The sequence below is a fragment of the Panulirus ornatus genome, chromosome 4 (genome assembly GCF_036320965.1).
Source record: "Panulirus ornatus isolate Po-2019 chromosome 4, ASM3632096v1, whole genome shotgun sequence".
Lineage (NCBI taxonomy): Eukaryota > Metazoa > Arthropoda > Malacostraca > Decapoda > Palinuridae > Panulirus > Panulirus ornatus.
In genome coordinates, this window is record NC_092227.1 from 66583103 (window position 1) to 66604026 (window position 20924).

Consider the following 20924-nt stretch of genomic DNA (forward strand, 5'->3'; position numbering starts at 1 on the left):
CTTTCGACCCTATCATATTCCTTCTTCAGATCAATAAATGCTACATACAAATTCATCTGTTTTTCTAAGTATTTCTCACATACATTCTTCAAAGCAAACATCTAATCCTCACATCCTCTATCATGTCTGAAGCCACACTGCTCTTCTCCAATCTTATGCTCTCTACATGCCTTTACCCTCTCAATCAATACCTTACCATATAATTTCCCAGGAATACTCAATAAACTTATGCCTCGCCTCTGTAATTTGAACATTCATCTTTATCCCCTTTGCCTTTGTACAGTGGCACTATGCATGCATTCTGCCAATCCTCAGGCACTTCACCATGATCCATACATACACTGAATATCCTTACCAACCATTCAACAACACAGTCACCCCCTTTTTAAATGAATTCCACTGCAATACCATCCAGACCTGCTGCCTTGCCAGCTTTCGTCTTCCACAAACCTTTCACTACCTCTTCTCTGTTTACCAAACCATTCTCCCAGACCCTCTCACTTTGCACACCACCCTGACCAAAATACCCTATATCTGCCGCTCTATCATCAAACACATTCAACAAATCTTCAAAATACGCACTCCATCTCCTCACTTCATCACTACTTGTTATTACCTCCCCATTTGCCCCCTTCACCAATGTTCCCATTTGCTCTCCTTATGCCTTTTATTTGCCTCCTTCCAAAACATCTTTTTACCATCCCTAAAAGTTAATGATACTCTCTCGCCCCAACTCTCATTTGCCCTCTTTTTCACCTCTTGCACCTTTCTCATGACCTCCTGCCTCTTTCTCTTTATACATCTTCCAGTCATTTGCACTACTTCCCGTGCAAAAATTGTCCAAATGCCTCTGTCTTCTCTTTCACTAACAAACTTACTTCTTCATCCAACCACTCACTACCCTTTCTGATCTGCCCACCTCCCACCTTTCTCATTCCACATGCATCTTTTGTGCGAGCCATCACTGCTTCCCTAAATACATCCCATTCCTCTCCCACTCCCCTTACGTCATTTGCTCTCACTTTTTGCCATTCTGTACTCAATCTCTCCTGGTACTTCCTCACATAAGTCTCCTTTCCAAGCTCTTTTACTCTCACCACTCTCCTCTCCTCAACATTCTCTTTTCTTTTCTGAAAACCTCTACAAATTTTCTTTTCCATAAGATAGTTGTCAGACATCCATCCAGCTGCTCCTCTCATTACATTAACATCCAAAAGTCTCTTTTTTACAAGCCTATCAATTAACACGTAATCCAATAATGCCCTCTGGCCATCTCTCCTACTCTCATATGTATACTTATGTATATCTCTCTTTTTAAACCAGGTATTCCCAATCACCAGCTCTTTTTCAGCTCACAAATCCACAGGCTCTTCACCATTTCCATTTACAACACTGAACACCTCATGTACGCCATGTTACTCACCTATGCATTCAAATTACCTATCACTATAACCTGGTCTTATGCATCAAAGCTGCTAACACACTCATTCAGCTGCTCCCAAAACACTTGCCTCTCATGACCTTTCTTCTCATGACCAGGTGCACATCTCTCTCCATCCACTTTCAGTCTTACCCATATCAATCTATAGTTTACTTTCTTACACTCTATCACATACTCTCACAACTGCTTCAGGAGGAGTGCTATTCCTTCCTTTCCTTTAGTCCTCTCACTAGCCCAACTTTACTCCCAAGACGTTCCCAAACCACTCTTCCCCTTTAACCTTGAGCTTTGTTTCACTTGGAGCCAAGACATCCAGGTTCCTTTCCTCAAACGTTCTACTTTTTTTTTTTTTTTTTCATACTATTCGCTATTTCCCGCAATAGCGAGGTAGCGTTAAGAACAGAGGACTGGGCCTTTGAGGGAATATCCTCACCTGGACCTCTTCTCTGTTCCTTCTTTTGGGAAAAAAAAAAAAAAAGAGAGGGGAGGATTTCCAGCCCCCCGCTCCCTTCCCTTTTAGTCGCCTTCTACGACACGCAGGGAATACGTGGGAAGTATTCTTTCTCCCCTATCCCCAGGGATAACGTTCTACCTATCTCTCCTTTTTTTTTTCATTTTGGTTACATCCACACACATTTAGACACCCCAATCTGAGTTCGAGGAGAATGAGCTCTCCCCGCATGACTCCTTTTGTTTCCCCCTTTTAGAAATATTTATGATTGGTGAAGTGAAAATGATTGAGCGATTGGGGCCTGAACATAGAGGAGGGTGAGAGAGGCATGCAAGGAATAGAGTGAATTGGAATGAGGTGGTATACTGGGGTCGATGTGCTGTCAATGGACAGAACCAGGGCATGTGAAGTGTCTGGGGTAACCATGGAAAGGTCTGTGGGGCCTGGATGTGGATAGGGAGCTGTGGTTTCAATGCATTATACATGACAGCTAGAGACTGACTGTGAATGAATGTGGCCTTTTTTTATCTGTTTTCTTGGCACTACCTTGCTGAAGCAGGGAGTAGTGATGCAATTTCCTGTGTGGCAGGTTAGCAACAGGAATGGATGAAGGCTAGCAAATTTGAATATGTACATGTGTATTTATGTATGTGTATGTATATGTTGATATGTATATGTGCATATATGGATGTTTATGTATATATATATATATATATATGTGTGCATGTGAGTGGATGGGCCATTCTTCAAGTTTCTTGGCAATACCTCCCTGACGTGGGGAACAGTGATTAAGTATAATAAAATAGATATAATAGATACTTATTTTATTTATTATTATACTTGATTGCCATTTCCTGCGTCAGTGAGGTGGCACCAGGAAACAGACAAAGAATGGCCCATCTACTCATATACACATATATATACATAAGCATCCATACTCTTGCACGTATATATCAACATATACACACATACATACATACTTACATATCGATACACAGACATATACCTATATACACATGTACTTCCCACGTATTCCGTGCATGTTGTAGAAGGCAACTAAAAGGGGAGGGAAGGAGGAGTTGGAAATCCTCCCTCCCGTTTTTTTACTTTTCCAAAAAAAAGGAACAGAGAAGAGGGCCAAGTGAGAATATTCCCTGTAAGACTCACTCCTTTGTTCTTAATGTTACCTCGCTAATGTGGGAAATGGCAAATATGTATGAAAAAATATGTGTGTGTGTGTGTGTGTGGCTGGAAATCCTCCCTCTCTGCATTACTCCACAAAAGAAAGAACAGAGTAAGGAGCCTAGATAGGATTTTTCCCTCCAAGGCTATCTCATCTGTTCTTGACACTACCTTGCTCATGTGGAAAATGGCGAGCATGTATGAAGAATCTGTATTATGAGTGAAAAGTCACTTTTTGCAAGGCTGTATATTTCTCAGTTGATAAAACAGAAGTTTTTCAAGGAATTTCTCACTTCAGAGGAGTCCATCCTGTTCCTGCTTCTAATTGTAGGGCAGTCTTGGATCACTGAGTAGGGGATCCTGGGGTCGTATGATAATGATACGTATATATTTGTTAAAATTGTTTTCATCCATTGCTTTTTGTCACATGTCTGGTATTTTTACTGCTTCCTCTTCAGGTTCATCTCATCTTGTAATAAGAATAGTGAAACAGTTTACTTTTGAGAAAAATAGATTCTCCTCAGATTTCCTACTTACTGCAGACACACATCAAGAGTTTCATAGCACAAAAATATAGCCTAGTTTGGTGATTGTCACTGAATTAGGAATTAATTTTTTGCACATTTCTGCATTGAGTGCACTTTCCTCAGTCCTCTTGAAGGTGGTGGGATGATTTTGTAATTAACTTGTATCCTCAGTTTGAACTTGATTTGTCTTTTTTAAGTGATTGAAGGATCTGTTATTTCAGGCCTGGTAACTGAAGAAATTTTTATAACAAGATATTGTTACAATTTTTCGAATAGTAAGCCTCCAGTTGATTGTCTCAAAGGGTTTTAAAATGGTCTTTGTTGCTTATTAACATATCATTTTCTAAAATGCATACTGGCAGTCATTTTACTTAAGCTGTGTATATGTGAACTTTTGTTTATATTGTATATGTACATTTCTATGTTCCTTTTGGATGAGAAATGAATTTCAGCTGATTTTCTGTTTACACTTTCAGACTTTGCAGTATAATGGAAAAGTAATTATCTTGATTAAATAGAAATAACTCAGGGCATTGGGTACCCTTGTTCAGTAGCCAACTTGTAAGGTTGGCAGTGGGGACCCCAGTTCTGTGAAATAGATTCTCATGGAAGGAATATGTGGCTTTGATGATTAGGAGTATGATTGCAACCACTTATGACAAGGTAGTGGCTTTGTATAGCTGAATGGAATGGAGGAGGTTGGAGGTGGTTGGTTTTATAAGTTTAGCAGTGTTAAGGGTTTGTGGAACATTGATTGGAATGTAATGCATGGAATGAGGTGATGCTTATTTGATAGTACATTCAACTGTGCATAGAAAGTTATGATAATGTTAATGAAAATGAGTGGTTTGAAAAAGAACATTGATTGCAACAGAATTTAAGTGTTGTATGCTTAGAACTACAATAGTTGTTGTACATGTATCATGTGGTGGAGTGGAAGTGAATACCTTATGGAATTAACTTGAGAAAAGAGTTGAGGAAGTTGATTGATTGGAAAATTTCAATAAGAGTTGAGGAAGTTGATTGATGGGAGAATTTCAATATGTTGGATGATATGAATGCATCAGTTCATGGGAGATAGAACAGGTAAAGTGACAGATGTGGAGCCAATATGAATATTGTATTTGTGAAAGGATGTTTGAAGTATGTTCATCAGTGGATATGTGTTTTAAAAACAGTTTTAACTTGGCATCCATCAGAGTATGTTGCAGTTATAGGTAAGAAGACAAGGTAGACAGGAGCATGATTGATGTGTGTCTGGGAAGAAAGAATACAATTGTAAGAATACATTTGTATAAGAAATATAAATTGTTGTATTATAAGTTAAAACTTATGTAAGTTCTGTGAGAGGGTTATAGGGGGTTTGACAGATCAAATGTAAATAGAATTAAGGGTAGGCTTTTATTTTATACAGTATAGGACTGGAAATGTTGATGGTAAGGAGAAATATGACTTGTCAGATGATGATGAATAAGAGGAAGGATTTAGCTTTATAGATTTAAATGTATATTGTGAAATGATGATGAGGCATTTCAAGAGTTCATAAAAAAAGATGGTACAGATATATGTGGCACTGTAAGAACAGGCTATGGAAAGAGTATACAGTATAGGACTGGAAATGTTGATGAAGTAAGGAGAAATATGACTTGTCAGATGATAATGAATAAGAGGAAGGATATAGCTGTATAAATTTAATGGTATATTGTGAAATGATGATGAGGCATTTCAAGAGTTCATAAAAAAAGATGCTACAGATATATGTGGCACTGTAAGAACAGGCTATGGAAAAAGAGGAATAGCATGATAGTTTGAAATTTTTATAGAGGATGGGTTATGAGAAAAGGTCAGAAACTGAAGTATACAGAAAATTTGAATGGAGGGTATAGATTGTAGAGTGAAGAAAATGGAAAATATAATGCATGGGAGTAGAACAAAAGTATATAGGGAAATCAGAAAAAAATAATTTTTGGAAATTTAAGGTTAAATAAGCTCTTTTGGAAGGAAAATAGTTACAATAAGAGTGTAGAGAGCACTTATGAATTTGCCTTACGTATATCACTGGATATAGTAGACATGAAGAATAGCAGTAATAGAAGTGGAAAAGATAATCTAGATATTTCTCCATATTTTCAAGGTCAGTAAACCCCATTGGGAAGTTATTTTTCTCATCAACGATTATACTAAATCTTATACCACTTTGATGTAACAAAAAGATATTCTTATGAATAAATGCTTTTATTCAAGTGAGAAGCAGATATTGTTTCAAAGTATATTACTGTAATTAGTAGCTTTATTAGAAGAAATTCAGAGAGTTGAAGTTTATATAAAACTAATGGAACACATTTTTTAGCTGATGTCTGCAAATGGAAATACCTCTAGTGTGTAGATAGAAGTAAAACTCAAAAAAACCTTGATTTGTATTGATAACACTTCCATGGTCTCACAGGAACTTGCATAGAACACCTTACCATTGTTGCTGACCAGTATTAGTTGATTAGGATTTCATTATCACATGTTTTAATGAAGTCAGTAGTTCATGGTTTTGTACATCAATGAAACTTTGTGAAGTTTGTAGTAGGATTTTTGCAATATAGTGTGGTACGACTAAGTATTATATATCCAGTGCCCACATAACATTGGAGATGTTCCTGGATAACACAGCTTAGTAGAATCATCATATAGTGAATCCCATTTTACCACAGGATTTAGCAGGATGAGTAAGATGCCAATACAGGTTGCATAATTAATCTAAGTATTCACATAAGAAATAAAGCTTGAAATAGTATTTTCTTACAGTGAAAACAGATCACAAAGGTTCAAGTATGTTACTTTTATTATGATCTTTGATCCAGACTCCCATTATTTACTTTGTTATCTCCATAACTTTATCTAGTATAAGTGATCTTAATTGTACGTAAATGTGTCATGCTGGAAACACATTACCTCTCTTTATGTGAATACTCAGGAATGGCTCTAGCAGCAGTGGCACCACATTGACAGCATCAAAACCCCTCAAACTGTGTTACTTTACTTCCAGCTGATGCTCTTCCTGCTCGTCTTTTTCTCACTAGCATAAGGCTCACTTGGGCACTCTCTGTTCATAGGTTTGGTGGCTTGAGGAGGTTATATTAAGAGTATATTTTTTTTTTCTTTGTCAACATTATTTATTTAATTTTTTCATGAAAACCAGTTAAGCAGGTCACTGGATAGTACAGTTTGGGGTAGCAGGGATTAGATTAAATGGCAGAATTTTAAATTACAAATAACAATTTATCAAACCCTCCATAAATGAACATTTATTGATATGGAAAGCAGCGAGTATATTTCTGTAATGAACACTGTTGCAAGCAATGATATTGTACTTTTAAAGTGGTGTTAGTAGTCTGTGGTATGCATGATAGATAAGGAAGTATGTAGCAATATTGTTTGTATGTGCATGAGTAGACTAGTGGCAGCAACTCATATTTCTGGTCTTGTCTCACAGTGGTGGTGGCGGAAGTTGATATCTTGTGTGTTCGTTCAATGACAGTGTTGATACACGCAAATGTTTCAGGTTTTGAATTGAATATTTACACTATCATGATTTTGATACAAATTCCAGTCCCATTTAATTTGCTGATGCAATTTTTCAGTATACATAATACTAATCTACACCACAAGACTGCTGAAGGTCTGTGAATAGTATCATCAGTTGTATATTCAGTATCATATTCATTGAGAGAAACCATATGAAAACCTTACAAATTTTAAATGTGAATCATTCCTGCAATGTAGCAATCATTCAGATCCTTAATCAGTATTTATCTCAATCTTTTCCCTTTCTGTACAATCAGACTCAGTTTTCTTTCACTTAGTATACACCCATTACATTGATATGCTACTTGTTTCTATCATCAGAATTTCCTTGTCCTTCATTGTTGTAGTCTGTTAATTTCTACTTATTAATTTTCATAATGAACATCAGAGTATTCCATCTTTTAACTTTTGAATTATCTCTTCTAGGGTGCACTTCTTCCTTAGACTTTGGAATTTTATCCTTTGAAATGAAGCATGTATACATGAAATGATTATTCCCATGGGCACAACAGTACAGACCTTGAGATGACAGTACAGTCCATAATTATAATGGTATGTCCATTGAGTATGATAGCATGGCCAGTGACCTCAACTTGGAAGTTCAGGTTAAAGATCAGGCCATCATACCCATTGGTTATGCTGTTTTGCTCATGAATCATACTGTCATGCTTAGGAAGTCAGATGTTTATCCCTGTGATAATAATCTTGGAACTTGTACTGTAAAATACCTTAGAAAACTAAGTTAAAATTTGTACTAAAAAAAGTTCAGAAATTCCTTTGAAGAGCATATGGAATGAGAGTAAAAATTGTTGTGTACTGTATTTAGATGTGATAGAAATGATATTTCATTGAACTGATATAACCTTTATCAAGAAAACTGTTAGTTTCAAGAACTTTTCTTTCTTGTGCTGCTCTTATTATTCTTGAAGTTTTCATAAAACAGCTGTGAATTAACCAGATTAATTGAATTTGGGTTTGAAAAAGTCCTGAAAATTATGAACAAGTCAGATTTGAAGTAGACATCCATATCCTTGAGGATATTTGAACCCCTTTTATTTCCTTATTGCTTACATATCACTCTTAATTATTGATGTTACCCATGAAAACCCACAACAATACTACCCTTCCAATCTTGTCTTGTAATGCTATATCCAGTATATCTTTGCATATTACATATTGAATACCACTATACTGTTCAGTGTAGTAGTATATTTTCATCTTTGAAATTCTGGATGACAAATTCTTGAGTAAATTATGCAACATCCCTCACTGTGACAAAATCACATGAAGTAAAAACTTCTTATCAGACTTTTAACTAACGAGAAAGATTTTTTATACTGAAAGTCAGATTTCTCCTAATACAAGTCCTGGAATCCATCAGATAGTATCTTCTACATTTCAACCTGCTCACGGTGCTTGTTGAAAGATTTTAATTGAATTTGAATCAGAAAAAGCTGTTGATGATGGAAAGACCTCAGCAAATCAAATTTTAGCTGTTAGATATGATACTGTAGGAGTGATTGAAAGGGGAATGTGCTCAATGTGCTCTAGGTTTAGTGTTGATTGATTTCTTCAGTTTACGTTTTTCTGCCTTTACATTAATTCAAAGCAGTAATGATTTTAGAAATACAGTACTAAAGAACAATGATATAGTGTCATAAATGTTTTCTCTTAAGATATCCTAGGGTAATGCTGTTTGCTGTTATAAGTGGTGTTTTCTCATATCTGGGGCTGTCTGGGTTTAGTATATGCCAAATGATTATTTCAGTTTTGCATGGTTTTAAGAAAAGCTCGTAGAATCATTGAAGATTAACAACTTAAGTTCTCATCCTCAGAAGTAAGTACTTGAATGAAAATATGGATTTAGAAAGGTATGATTAGTTGCTATGATCCATCTGTTTTTCATAATGGACTGATGAATATTATGGGTGAAATCACAAGTAAAAAACTTGAATTACAGAGATAGAAGAAATTGACATTTAATGATTTATGTGGGGATGACTCTATCTTTAAAGTTGGTAGGAAACTTGCATCGATTTATCTAAGTCTTGAATGTGAAAAGAAAATGCTCTCTGAGAGTAGATAGTTTACAAATGCAAAGAGTATTTGAAAAGACTGTTTCAGATTTAAAGATCTGTTCAATGTTTAATGTTGATTGCAGAATAAGGTTTTGTCAGATGCTCAGAAAGTTTGGCAGACCTCTGAAAAGTGAGAAAAGAGACAGATTTGTGTGTTTATATGGTTAATGGTGGTTGCAGCTATCTCATATATTTAGGTTTAGATATCTGCTATCTACTTAGTGCAAATGGATGAGACAAGAATTTTTCAGAAGTGGGTGTGGGAAAGTTTAAGTGTACTAGCAAAGGAAAGCAACAGATGAAACCTTGTAGAAATCAGACAATATGGTTATGCTTTCTTTCTCAATAGAAATATATCTGCGAGAGTTTTATCTAGGAAAATTGAAAGGAAAGATAATATTTTCAATGGGAGGATAATTTACAACAGCATACTTATAAGATATTTGGATGAATGAGTGGTATGCAGTGATAGTAATTTGAACAAGATTGTCTCCATAAATTTACCTCTAAGTGTAGCAATGGCCAAGTTGCATTTATGCAATATACACATCCCACCACAGTGCTCATTATTTTAGTCATACATCCGTTTCAATCAGTGTCGTTGTAATGATCACCCACAACACCACATTCATCACTATCACTGGCAAAGGCCTTGTTGCATGTTTGCAATACACAAACTCTACAACAATGTCAATCTTCATTGTTTTTATTTATAAGTATTATCACAAGAATACCAGTGTCATTATAATGACCTGCACCTACAACACTACCACCACCACTACCACTGTTGAGGGAGATGAGTCAGACCTGTGATGCAGTGTTTGCCACATAGTATGAGTATGGTCGTCTCCGGAGGTCCAGCTCATTCTCCAAGTTACGAGCTTCCATACGACGATCTAGTGCCAAGCTGGTTTACAAACTGCGAGGACGATTAGAGGTTGACAATGAAGACACTACTTCCAGGTATGATATGCTCAACTGTCGAAGTTAAAAAAAATACCGGGGTTATCTTTTTTCTGTACATGATAGATATCATCATGAAAAGTTTTTCATAAATTCGTCATGAGGTGTAATTGGAAAAAAAGGAAAATTTTTTTTTTTTTTATTTTTTGTCTTTATTTTCTGTTTACTGCTTAGATAGATCTTTTGGATTGTGCAGTTCATTGATAACATCAGTAATGAAGCATAAGCAATGCAGAAATTAGATTTCAAGGATATTTTTTCAAAACCTTGAATTTCAAAACTCCTTAATCAAATTTACTTTTAAATTATCATTGCAATTAGTTGAAAAGCCACCTTCATCAGTCTAAGGTAAGTTTATGTTTTATGTGTATGTAGCATCCCACAGCTTCAACAAAGTTTCAGCTTCTGTTTAGCCTCACCATGCTTAAAGAAATCAGCTGATATTGCAACATTTTAGCATGAAAAGGTGTATGAAAATATTGTAGTCTTAAAGGACCTCTTCAGTATAACAATGGTATATATAATGGCCACAAACATTTTCTTTGCGTGGTATTAATGCTTTTTTTTTTTTTTTGTAGAACTGAGGTTGCTGTGAGAAAAAATATCTGAAGAGGAACACTTGTAGATTAGGAAAGGGGAAAGAGTAAAAAAAAAAATTAGGAAAACAAAGTTATACACATGAATATTCACCGAGACACACTTAAGCATATTGGTACATGCACCTGAACACAGCACACACACATATACTGATGCGTAGAGAATAGTGTTAAAGCAGCTGTACAAGAATGCAGATTGACATATGGGAAATATTGAAGAATTTGAGTTTAGTGACTATAGGGGAATAATCATATTAGGAATTATAGGAGCTGTTGAGACAGCACTCTCTAAGGAGATGAAATCAAACCTATTTTTTTTCTAAAAGGAAAGATGAGGAGGAAGGGATATGGCTGCCTAGTAAAAATTAAATTACTGATGGATGATGTTCCTTTTAAACAGGGTCCCAAGGAAAAGGTAACTGTAGGTAAATCCTCTATAATCGTAACTGTCTTGATAGTTTACAATCCTCCAAAATGGTATGATGAACAAGAACATATGTTTATTGAAACTAATGAGCAGTCAGAATGGCACAGTGAGTGGCAAGACAGATCCTTCTAGGAGACAGAAAAGTTCTATTCATAAGGGATTTTAATTACAAGATAATCAAATGATGACAAAATCATAGAGAAACAAATCTTAATAATGTGTTAAAAACGTATCAGTGTGGCACTGAGCTAGTAGAATCCGATAGGCAAATACATGATCAATGCTTGGTCTTGTTTTCATATACAAATGTCAGAAAAATAGGTAAAAAGATATGAAGGGATACTGTGCTTGGAAATTAACATGCCGTTTTATTATGTCATAGTTGAAATAATAACAAAGAACTCAGAAAAGAAGCCTTATCCCAATTCCAAGAAGAGGTAAAAGGATGATAACTATTCAGAGCTCAAGGATCCCTTTAGGATTTCAAGGCAAGAAATCAATTCTATGATTAGAATACTCAAAAGATTCTGTGAAATATATCTTTAAGGAGTAATTAGATGGATATCAGTGGCAGGAAATGGAGACAGAGGTCAGCAGAAAAGAAATAAGGTGTTTCATAGATGATAGAAAGTTGAAGAAAATAGGGATCCACTTTGGAGAAGATTAAAGGATATCACAATATCTGTTAGCATTTTAACTATGTAGAAGTAAGAAAAAATGTACAGTAAATTTTGAAAGGAGCTACTTTGGAAAAGCATTGTGAACAATGCAAAATTTTCCAAAAGTTCATGAGCAATATATCAGTTAAAGCACAAATAATCAGACTGAAGAATGTAGAGAAAAATGCTGTAAAAACAGAAGAGGAAATACAGAAAGAATTAAAAACTTGCAGAGCATATTTATATTGGACATGTTATTCAGCATTAAAGAAATGGAGTGGAGGAGAGATCATGGAAAGCATGAGGATTTCTTGAGATTAGTTTTTCTATTATCATACTTAGTCGCTGTCTCCCTTGTTAGTGAGGTAGCACAAGGAAACAGACGAAAGAATGGCCCAACCCACCCACATACAGATGTATATACATATGCGCCCACACACGCACATATACATACCTATACATTTCAACTTATGCATACATATACATAGGAATATCTTGATCATGCACAAAATTGTGATCCTTTCCAACATATACATATATATACATGTACATATTCATACTTGTTGCCTTCATCCATTCCTGTCGCCACCCCAGCACATGAAATGGCACCCTCCTCCCCCCACATGCGCATGAGGTAGTGCTAGGAAAAGACAACAAAGGCCACATTCAGTCACACTCAGTCTCTAGCTGTTATGTGTAATGCACCGAAACGACAGCTCCCTTTCCACATCCAGGCCCCACAAAACTTTACATGGTTTACCCCAGATGCTTCACATGCCCTGGTTCAATCCATTGACAGCATGTCAACCCTGGTATACCACATTGTTCAAATTCACTCTTTTCTTTGCATGCCTTTCACCCTCCTGTATGTTCAGGCCCTGATCGCTCAAAATCTTTTTTACTCCATCTTTCCACCTCCAATTTGGTCTCCCACTTCTCCTCATTCCCCCTAAATCTGACTTATATATCCTCTTTGTGTCAATCTTTCCCCACTCATTCTCTCCATGTGACCAAACCATTTCAATACACCCTCTTCTGCTCTCTCAACCACTCTCTTTTTATTACCACACATCTCTCTTACCCTTTCATTACTTACTCAATCAAACCACCTCACACCACATATTGTCCTCGAACATTTCATTCCAACACATCTACCCTCCTCCGCACAACCCTATCTATAGCCCATGCCTCGCAACCATATAACATTGATGGAACCACTATTCCTTCAAATACAACCATTTTTGCTCTACGAGATAACGTTCTCACCTTCCACATGTTCTTCAACGCTCCCAGAACCTTCGTCCCCTCCCCCATCCTGTGACTCACTTCTGCTTCCTTGGTTCCATCCGCTGCTAAATCCACTGCCAGATATCTAAAGCACTTCACTTCCTCCAGTTTTTCTCCATTCAAACTTACCTCCCAATTAACTTGTCCCTCACCCCTACTGAACCTAATAACCTTGCTCTTATTCACATTTACTATCAGCTTTCTTCTTTCACACACTTTACCATACTCAGTCACCAACTTCTGCAATTTCTCACCCGAATCAGAAACCAGCACTGTATCATCAGCGAACAACAACTGACTCACTTCCCAAGCCCTCATCCACAACAGACTGCATACCTGCCCCTCTCTCCAAAACTCTCACATTCACCTCCCTAACAACCCCATCCATAAACAAAGTAAACAGCCATGGAGACATCACACACCCCTGCCACAAACTGACATTCATTGGGAACCAGTCACTTTCCTCTCTACCTACTCACACACATGCCTTGCATCCTTGATAAAAACTTTGCTTCTAGCAACGTACCTCCCGCACCACATACTCTTAATACCTTCCACAAAGCATCTCTATCTACTCTGTCATATGCCATCTCCAGATTCCTGAATGCTACATACAAATCCATTGGTTTTTTCTAAGTATTTCTCACATACATTCTTCAAAGCAAACCCCTGATCCACACATCCTCTACCACTTCTGAAACCACACTGCTCTTCCCCAATCTGATGCTCTGTATATGCCTTCACCCTCCCAGTCAATACCCTCCCAGGAATACTCAACAAACTTTTTTTTTTTTTTTTTTTATACTTTGTCGCTGTCTCCCGCGTTTGCGAGGTAGCGCAAGGAAACAGACGAAAGAAATGGCCCAACCCCCCCCATACACATGTACATACACACGTCCACACACGCAAATATACATACCTACACAGCTTTCCATGGTTTACCCCGGACGCTTCACATGCCTTGATTCAATCCACTGACAGCACGTCAACCCCTGTATACCACATCGCTCCAATTCACTCTATTCCTTGCCCTCCTTTCACCCTCCTGCATGTTCAGGCCCCGATCACACAAAATCCTTTTCACTCCATCTTTCCACCTCCAATTTGGTCTCCCTCTTCTCCTCGTTCCCTCCACCTCCGACACATATATCCTCTTGGTCAATCTTTCCTCACTCATTCTCTCCATGTGCCCAAACCATTTCAAAACACCCTCTTCTGCTCTCTCAACCACGCTCTTTTTATTTCCACACATCTCTCTTACCCTTACGTTACTTACTCGATCAAACCACCTCACACCACACATTGTCCTCAAACATCTCATTTCCAGCACATCCATCCTCCTGCGCACAACTCTATCCATAGCCCACGCCTCGCAACCATACAACATTGTTGGAACTACTATTCCTTCAAACATACCCATTTTTGCTTTCCGGGATAATGTTCTCGACTTCCACACATTTTTCAAGGCTCCCAAAATTTTCGCCTCCCCCACCCTATGATCCACTTCCGCTTCCATGGTTCCATCCGCTGACAGATCCACTCCCAGATATGTAAAACACTTCACTTCCTCCAGTTTTTCTCCATTCAAACTCACCTCCCAATTGACTTGACCCTCAACCCTACTGTACCTAATAACCTTGCTCTTATTCACATTTACTCTTAACTTTCTTCTTCCACACACTTTACCAAACTCCGTCACCAGCTTCTGCAGTTTCTCACATGAATCCGCCACCAGCGCTGTATCATCAGCGAACAACAACTGACTCACTTCCCAAGCTCTCTCATCCCCAACAGACTTCATACTTGCCCCTCTTTCCAAGACTCTTGCATTTACCTCCCTAACAACCCCATCCATAAACAAATTAAACAACCATGGAGACATCACACACCCCTGCCGCAAACCTACATTCACTGAGAACCAATCACTTTCCTCTCTTCCTACACGTACACATGCCTTACATCCTCGATAAAAACTTTTCACTGCTTCTAACAACTTGCCTCCCACACCATATATTCTTAATACCTTCCACAGAGCATCTCTATCAACTCTATCATATGCCTTCTCCAGATCCATAAATGCTACATACAAATCCATTTGCTTTTCTAAGTATTTCTCGCATACATTCTTCAAAGCAAACACCTGATCCACACATCCTCTACCACATCTGAAACCACACTGCTCTTCCCCAATCTGATGCTCTGTACATGCCTTCACCCTCTCAATCAATACTCTCCCATATAATTTACCAGGAATACTCAACAAACTTATACCTCTGTAATTTGAGCACTCACTCTTATCCCCTTTGCCTTTGTACAATGGCACTATGCACGCATTCCGCCAATCCTCAGGCACCTCACCATGAGTCATACATACATTAAATAACCTTACCAACCAGTCAACAATACAGTCACCCCCTTTTTTAATAAATTCCACTGCAATACCATCCAAACCTGCTGCCTTGCCGGCTTTCATCTTCCGCAAAGCTTTTACTACCTCCTCTCTGTTTACCAAATCATTTTCCCTAACCCTCTCACTTTGCACACCACCTCGACCCAAACACCCTATATCTGCCACTCTGTCATCAGACACATTCAACAAACCTTCAAAATACTCATTCCATCTCCTTCTCACATCACCACTACTTGTTATCACCTCCCCATTTACGCCCTTCACTGAAGTTCCCATTTGCTCCCTTGTCTTACGCACCCTATTTACCTCCTTCCAGAACATCTTTTTATTCTCCCTAAAATTTACTGATAGTCTCTCACCCCAACTCTCATTTGCCCTTTTTTTCACCTCTTGCACCTTTCTCTTGACCTCCTGTCTCTTTCTTTTATACTTCTCCCACTCAATTGCATTTTTTCCCTGCAAAAATCGTCCAAATGCCTCTCTCTTCTCTTTCACTAATACTCTTACTTCTTCATCCCACCACTCACTACCCTTTCTAAACAGCCCACCTCCCACTCTTCTCATGCCACAAGCATCTTTTGCACAATCCATCACTGATTCCCTAAATACATCCCATTCCTCCCCCACTCCCCTTACTTCCATTGTTCTCACTTTTTCCATTCTGTACACAGTCTCTCCTGATACTTCTTCACACAAGTCTCCTTCCCAAGCTCACTTACTCTCACCACCTTCTTCACCCCAACATTCACTCTTCTTTTCTGACAACCCATACTAATCTTCACCTTAGCCTCCACAAGATAATGATCAGACATCCCTCCAGTTGCACCTCTCAGCACATTGACATCCAAAAGTCTCTCTTTCGCACGCCTGTCAATTAACACGTAATCCAATAACGCTCTCTGGCCATCTCTCCTACTTACATAAGTATACTTATGTATATCTCGCTTTTTAAACCAGGTATTCCCAATCATCAGTCCTTTTTCAGCACATAAATCTACAAGCTCTTCACCATTTCCATTTACAACACTGAACACCCCATGCATACCAATTATTCCCTCAACTGCCACATTACTCACCTTTGCATTCAAATCACCCATCACTATAACTTATACCTCTGTAATTTGAGCACTCACCTTTATCCCCTTTTGCTTTGTGCAATGGTACTATGCATGCATTCTACCAATCCTCAGGCACTTCACCATGAACCATACATTAAATATCCTTACCAACCATCCAGCAACACAGTCATCCCCCTTTTTTAATGAATTCCACTGCAATACCATCTAAACCCGCTGCCTTGCCAGCTTTCATCTTTTGCAAAGCTTTCACTACCTCTTCTTTGTTTAGCAAACCATTCTCCTTGACTCTCCCGCTTCATACACCACCTCAATCAAAACACCCTATATCTGCCACTCTATTATCAAACACATTCAACAAACCCTCAAAATACTCACTCCATCTCCTTCTCACTTCACCACTACTTGTTATTACCTCCTCATTAGCCCCCTTCACTGATGATCCGATTTCTTCTCTTGTCTTACACACTTTATTTACCGCCTTCCAAAACATCTTTTTAATCTCCCTAAGATTTAATGAAACTCTCTCACCCCAACTCTCATTTGCCCTCTTTTTCACCTCTTGCACCTTTCTCTTGACATCCTGCCACTTTCTTTTATACAGCTCCTAGTCATTTGCACTACTTCCCTGCAAAAATCATCCACACGCCTCTCTCTACTGTTTCACTAACAATCTTACTTCTTCATCCTGCCACTCACTACCCTTTCTAATCTCCCCACCTTCCACCTTTTTCATGCCACAAGCGTCTTTTGCGCAAGCCATCACTGCTTCCCTAAATATATCCCATTCCTCCCCCACTCCCCTTACATCATTTGCTCTCATCTTTTTCCATTCTGCACTCAGTCTCTCCTGGTACTTCCTCACACAAGTCCCTTTTCCAAGCTCACTCTTACTCTCACCACTCTCTTCACCGCAACATTCTCTCTTCTTTTCTGAAGACTTTACAAATCTTCACCTTTGCCTCCACAAGTTAATGATCAGACATCCCTCCAGTTGCCCCTCTCAGCGCATTAACATCCAAAAGTCTCTCTTTCACATGCCTGTCAATTAGCACGGAATCCAAGAATGCTCTCTGGCCATGTCTCCTACTTACATATGTATATTTATGTTTTTTTTTTTTTTTTTTTTTATACTTTGTCGCTGTCTCCCGCGTTTGCGAGGTAGCGCAAGGAAACAGACGAAAGAAATGGCCCAACCCCCCCCCCCATACACATGTACATACACACGTCCACACACGCAAATATTCATACCTACACAGCTTTCCATGGTTTACCCCAGACGCTTCACATGCCTTGATTCAATCCACTGACAGCACGTCAACCCCTGTATACCACATCGCTCCAATTCACTCTATTCCTTGCCCTCCTTTCACCCTCCTGCATGTTCAGGCCCCGATCACACAAAATCCTTTTCACTCCATCTTTCCACCTCCAATTTGGTCTCCCTCTTCTCCTCGTTCCCTCCACCTCCGACACATATATCCTCTTGGTCAATCTTTCCTCACTCATTCTCTCCATGTGCCCAAACCACTTCAAAACACCCTCTTCTGCTCTCTCAACCACGCTCTTTTTATTTCCACACATCTCTCTTACCCTTACGTTACTTACTCGATCAAACCACCTCACACCACACATTGTCCTCAAACATCTCATTTCCAGCACATCCATCCTCCTACGCACAACTCTATCCATAGCCCACGCCTCGCAACCATACAACATTGTTGGAACTACTATTCCTTCAAACATACCCATTTTTGCTTTCCGGGATAATGTTCTCGACTTCCACACATTTTTCAAGGCTCCCAAAATTTTCGCCCCCTCCCCCACCCTATGATCCACTTCCGCTTCCATGGTTCCATCCGCTGACAGATCCACTCCCAGATATCTAAAACACTTCACTTCCTCCAGCCTCTCACCATTCAAACTCACCTCCCAATTGACTTGACCCTCAACCCTACTGTACCTAATAACCTTGCTCTTATTGACATTTACTCTTAACTTTCTTCTTCCACACACTTTACCAAACTCCGTCACCAGCTTCTGCAGTTTCTCACATGAATCCGCCACCAGCGCTGTATCATCAGCGAACAACAACTGACTCACTTCCCAAGCTCTCTCATCCCCAACAGACTTCATACTTGCCCCTCTTTCCAAAACTCTTGCATTTACCTCCCTAACAACCCCATCCATAAACAAATTAAACAACCATGGAGACATCACACACCCCTGCCGCAAACCTACATTCACTGAGAACCAATCACTTTCCTCTCTTCCTACACGTACACATGCCTTACATCCTCGATAAAAACTTTTCACTGCTTCTAACAACTTTCCTCCCACACCATATATTCTTAATACCTTCCACAGAGCATCTCTATCAACTCTATCATATGCCTTCTCCAGATCCATAAATGCTACATACAAATCCATTTGCTTTTCTAAGTATTTCTCACATACATTCTTCAAAGCAAACACCTGATCCACACATCCTCTACCACTTCTGAAACCACACTGCTCTTCCCCAATCTGATGCTCTGTACATGCCTTCACCCTCTCAATCAATACCCTCCCATATAATTTACCAGGAATACTCAACAAACTTATACCTCTGTAATTTGAGCACTCACTCTTATCCCCTTTGCCTTTGTACAATGGCACTATGCAAGCATTCCGCCAATCCTCAGGCACCTCACCATGAGTCATACATACATTAAATAACCTTACCAACCAGTCAACAATACAGTCACCCCCCTTTTTTAATAAATTCCACTGCAATACCATCCAAACCTGCTGCCTTGCCGGCTTTCATCTTCCGCAAAGCTTTTACTACCTCTTCTCTGTTTACCAAATCATTTTCCCTAACCCTCTCACTTTGCACACCACCTCGACCCAAACACCCTATATCTGCCACTCTGTCATCAGACACATTCAACAAACCTTCAAAATACTCATTCCATCTCCTTCTCACATCACCACTACTTGTTATCACCTCCCCATTTACGCCCTTCACTGAAGTTCCCATTTGCTCCCTTGTCTTACGCACCCTATTTACCTCCTTCCAGAACATCTTTTTATTCTCCCTAAAATTTACTGATAGTCTCTCACCCCAACTCTCATTTGCCCTTTTTAAACCAAGTATTCCCAATCACCATTTTTTCAGCACATATCTACAAGATCTTCACCATTTCTATTTACAACACTGAACAACCCATGTACACCAATTGTACCCTCAACTGCCACATTACTTACCTTTACATTCAAATCACCCATCACTATAACCCGGTCAAAGCTGGTAACACACTCACTCAGCTGCTTCCAAAACACTTGCCTCATGATCTTTCTTCTCATGACCAGGGGCATAGGCATACTTGAGAAGATATGAGCAGAGTACTGAAAATATTTATCCAGACAAGGCACTTGGACTTGATGAAATCTTTTCACAAACTTCAGGAGTGTATAGAAACACTTAGAAATCCTTCAAAGATGTACTTAACATCTGTGGAAGGATCAGTGTCATGTGATTAAGAGAGAAAGTATACCTGTACTGTATTTGATAAAGAAGAATGAAAATGCATGGACTTTAGAATGCTGGGAAAGACAATCAGAATACAATGGAATATTTAATATGCAGAGGAAAAACTACTAAACTACAAATATAAAGCATACAGACCATATGGCATCTTTCCTTTTGTACTCAGGGAGTGTGTGAATGCCCTTAACAGCAGTATACAGTAAAACTATAGATAGTATCACTAAAGTAACCAGAAAGCAGACAGCTTTTCTTAAGTAACTCAAGAGAAAGACAGCAGAACATTTGAAAGGAAGATCTTGAATAAAACACCTGTTGACTTTCTTGGAGAGAGAAAAGAACATTTTAGAAAACAAGTTGCATGTGGGTCAGTTACATATTCTTGGATTGCCAGAATGCACTGTCACTTACTTTATTTTAGCTAGATCTCCATGGTTTTGCCACAGGAAGAAATGATATCTGACTAGCAGTTAAAATGTAAAGAACACAGCTTGAAAACCTTTTCAAGCAAGGGTGTCAAATAAGGTGATGTAGTCTCGTTGCTTGGACAACAGCTATATTTGATCTCAATATTTGATTTTCTAAATAAGGTTGAATCATTATTGAGTGTGGTTACAAAAGAAGTGAATTAGCAAGGACTGCAGAAAATTGCAAGACCAGGAAAAGTCCATCTGTGGTCAGAGATATAGCTAGTGAAAGTAAGCTTGAAAAATGTAGTCATG

The 20924-nt window shown here is 38.6% G+C and overlaps 1 protein-coding gene across 24 annotated transcripts in view; it reads left to right on the forward strand.

Moving 5' to 3' along the window:
• The window catches only part of Klc (kinesin light chain), a 546457-nt gene that overhangs the window by 475193 nt on the left and 50340 nt on the right, over positions 1–20924 (forward strand). For 18 of the 24 annotated variants that reach the window (XM_071695826.1, XM_071695773.1, XM_071695799.1 and 15 more), the window contains one exon: positions 10088–10218. The exons of 5 other annotated variants lie outside the window; for them this stretch is intronic. In XM_071695826.1, coding sequence (XP_071551927.1) covers positions 10088–10218 — 131 coding nt within the window. Of the gene's footprint in view, positions 1–4077; positions 6232–10087; positions 10219–20924 lie in introns of those variants that run through there. One more of the 24 variants, XM_071695856.1, reaches the window with a different exon arrangement.